Here is a 2,407-nt window from a genome sequence, read left to right as displayed (position 1 = left end):
TCATTAACTAAAATTTTGTAAAGAATAGATTAGGGCTGTGTGTGTTTTCACATTTCATAATTCATACCTCTTGTTTGACATTTTTGAAAGCATTATTTAGCTGCAAATATGTCTACTGGTGAGAAATTTTTTGGACCCAATATAAGAATTGAATGCCGGTTGAACGTAGATATCTAGGTATCCACCATTAATCCAAGAGTAACACCACAAGGTTCCATAATCAATTTCCTCAATTCTAATGATGATAGAAATCAATACATTGGATCCAAGTTTTCATGAACAGTGGTATTTTTTGGCAGATACACACTAAGGATCTTTAATACATGCAGCTAGAGTGTGCGAATCTATAACAAGAGGTTGCGTGATAGATACATACTAGGCACTAGAAGTTCTATTTTTCAAAATATTTTTAGGTAAGGAATTAAAAATAGAAAAACAGAGCTCATGAAATTCGCGAGGAAGTGTCTTTGCGACATATAACACATCTCTAAAATTATTTTATACTAACCACATGTTCGCATTGCTGATAGAAAACAAACGATATGCAAGTTCCATATATCAACCACTTCAATATGTGAAAAAGTATGCGAAGAGAAGACCATAACAAAATATCAAAAAGAACTTAATATGCGTTTAAGAAAATAGCGTATCTCGGAATAAAATGTTTATGTAAATAACAAGAATTGGAAGCCTTTAAAAAAAAAAGAAAAAACTAAAATTGAAGGAAAGTGTTGCATAGAAAAAACCAATGTCGAAAGAAGACCATCATCGGCAACCACAAACAAGAGTATATGGCCCCAACAATGCAGCCACCAATAGTGCATATAAATTCTCTCGCTCCATCCAAGGCATTATAATGTGGCAAAAAATATATAGGCAATCAAAATAGCAGCTATTGTCGACAATGTGGCTGTAAATTGTAGGCGATATTCCGGTATGTTTTTCAGCACAATGTTGATGTTGTCCTCGGTGTCATCAACATAATTCCTCAGCTTGATCATGACAACCAACAAAAAAGAAAGTCAGCAACAGAGATGTCAATTATTTAATAAATTAGATTATGTTAAGCTATGATAGATGATAATAACCATATTATATAGAACATCAATAACATTTGTATAAACTTCATTGCTCCTCAAACAGAAGACACAAAATTGTAACTATTTGTAGCTGCTAATAGCACAGGGAAAAAGGAACTAGAAAGGTACCTTGGAGAGTTTGTTGAGCGTACTGAGAATCTGAAAGTAGTATGCTTCCAAGAGCATCTTCAGCTCCTTAACGACGAACTTGTCGTTGGCAGTGGAGTAGGTAGCCATATTTGATTCATCAAAAAGAAAATATCCCAAACCCTCTTTCACTATTTGAACATGGTCGGTTATGTCAACCAATCGGCTCATAAGTTTATAAAGACCTTCCAAATTGTTAAGTAGTTCAGTGCTGGTCTTCAATTTGAGTTCATCTAGAGAAGGAGTATGTGCCTCTTGCTCTAGCATCTTTGCTTCCTTCTCCAACCCGCTGCAAGCCGCTTCAAGACATGCCTCAAGCACTGCAAATTCAAATGGAGTGGTGGTTGAGTCGTGGTTACGAACACTTTCTTGAAGTTCCTGAGCAAAAGAAGGGTCTTTGAGGAGAACTTCATCGGCAGTGATTATGGCTTGGATGTGTTCCAAGTTGACGATGATGGCTCTTTCTCGTCCGAGAATAGTGGAATAAGCACAAGGGGAAGAAAAGAGGGGGTCTAAGATTTTTCTAAGGTCACATAAGGTGAGGCCAGTACGTCTCATGATGTCAAGCTCACCGGCCTTAAACACATGTGCATCTCCAGTACTATCGACCGACAGCCATGGCTGAACTTCATCTACCGTCGGTCGCAGATCCGAGTTTGGTTGGGCTGTCATATTCTAAGCAATCGGTTAACGTATGGTGCTGAAAACCAGAAGTGTTTGGAAGTGAAAAGATAAAAGGCGAGTCAATGAGAAACAAAAACGTATTATTTTTTAAGAGTGTTACGTTATGTTTAGCAATTTATAGTGAGTGAGTAGGAACAACTTTTCAATTTGGTTGGATAACCTATTTGATTGCCAAAATTACCCTTCTCATTTATCTTATTTATTTGTAACAACTTTTATCTTTTTTTAAGTGCGTACCCTTTATCTAATATTGATGCACTATTAAAACTAATATCCACCGAATTACCTAAAATTGAGGTAAATTCATAACAAAAAATTTCTTTCAAAACAAACAAAAGATTGAGGTCAATAATTTTTTAGAGGTTATCTCTAAAAAAATATCTCCAAATTATTGAGTGTCAAAAGTACATTAATTTTAATCAATAACAAACAGGTCGTATGAAGTTTTTTTTAAGGATAAAGTTCTTATGAGGTTTTTTTTTTTGATGGAAAGTTCT

At 35.3% G+C, this 2,407-nt stretch overlaps 1 protein-coding gene across 1 annotated transcript; it reads right to left on the bottom strand.

Moving 5' to 3' along the window:
- Positions 1-607: 607 nt before the first annotated feature.
- On the bottom strand, positions 608-1,925 carry LOC146955423 (magnesium transporter MRS2-F-like). The gene is made up of 2 exons (XM_085721450.1): positions 1,209-1,925; positions 608-992 (listed from the first exon to the last, which is right to left on the bottom strand). The coding sequence occupies exons 1-2, from the start codon at positions 1,896-1,898 to the stop codon at positions 852-854; spliced, it is 831 nt and encodes a 276-aa protein (XP_085577576.1). The 5' UTR covers positions 1,899-1,925; the 3' UTR covers positions 608-851.
- Positions 1,926-2,407: the final 482 nt, after the last annotated feature.

The sequence above is a fragment of the Medicago sativa genome, chromosome 1, assembly GCF_051527215.1.
Source record: "Medicago sativa cultivar Bolivia chromosome 1, Bolivia_mono, whole genome shotgun sequence".
Taxonomy (NCBI): domain Eukaryota; kingdom Viridiplantae; phylum Streptophyta; class Magnoliopsida; order Fabales; family Fabaceae; genus Medicago; species Medicago sativa.
This window is presented reverse-complemented; position numbering and strand designations above follow the sequence as displayed.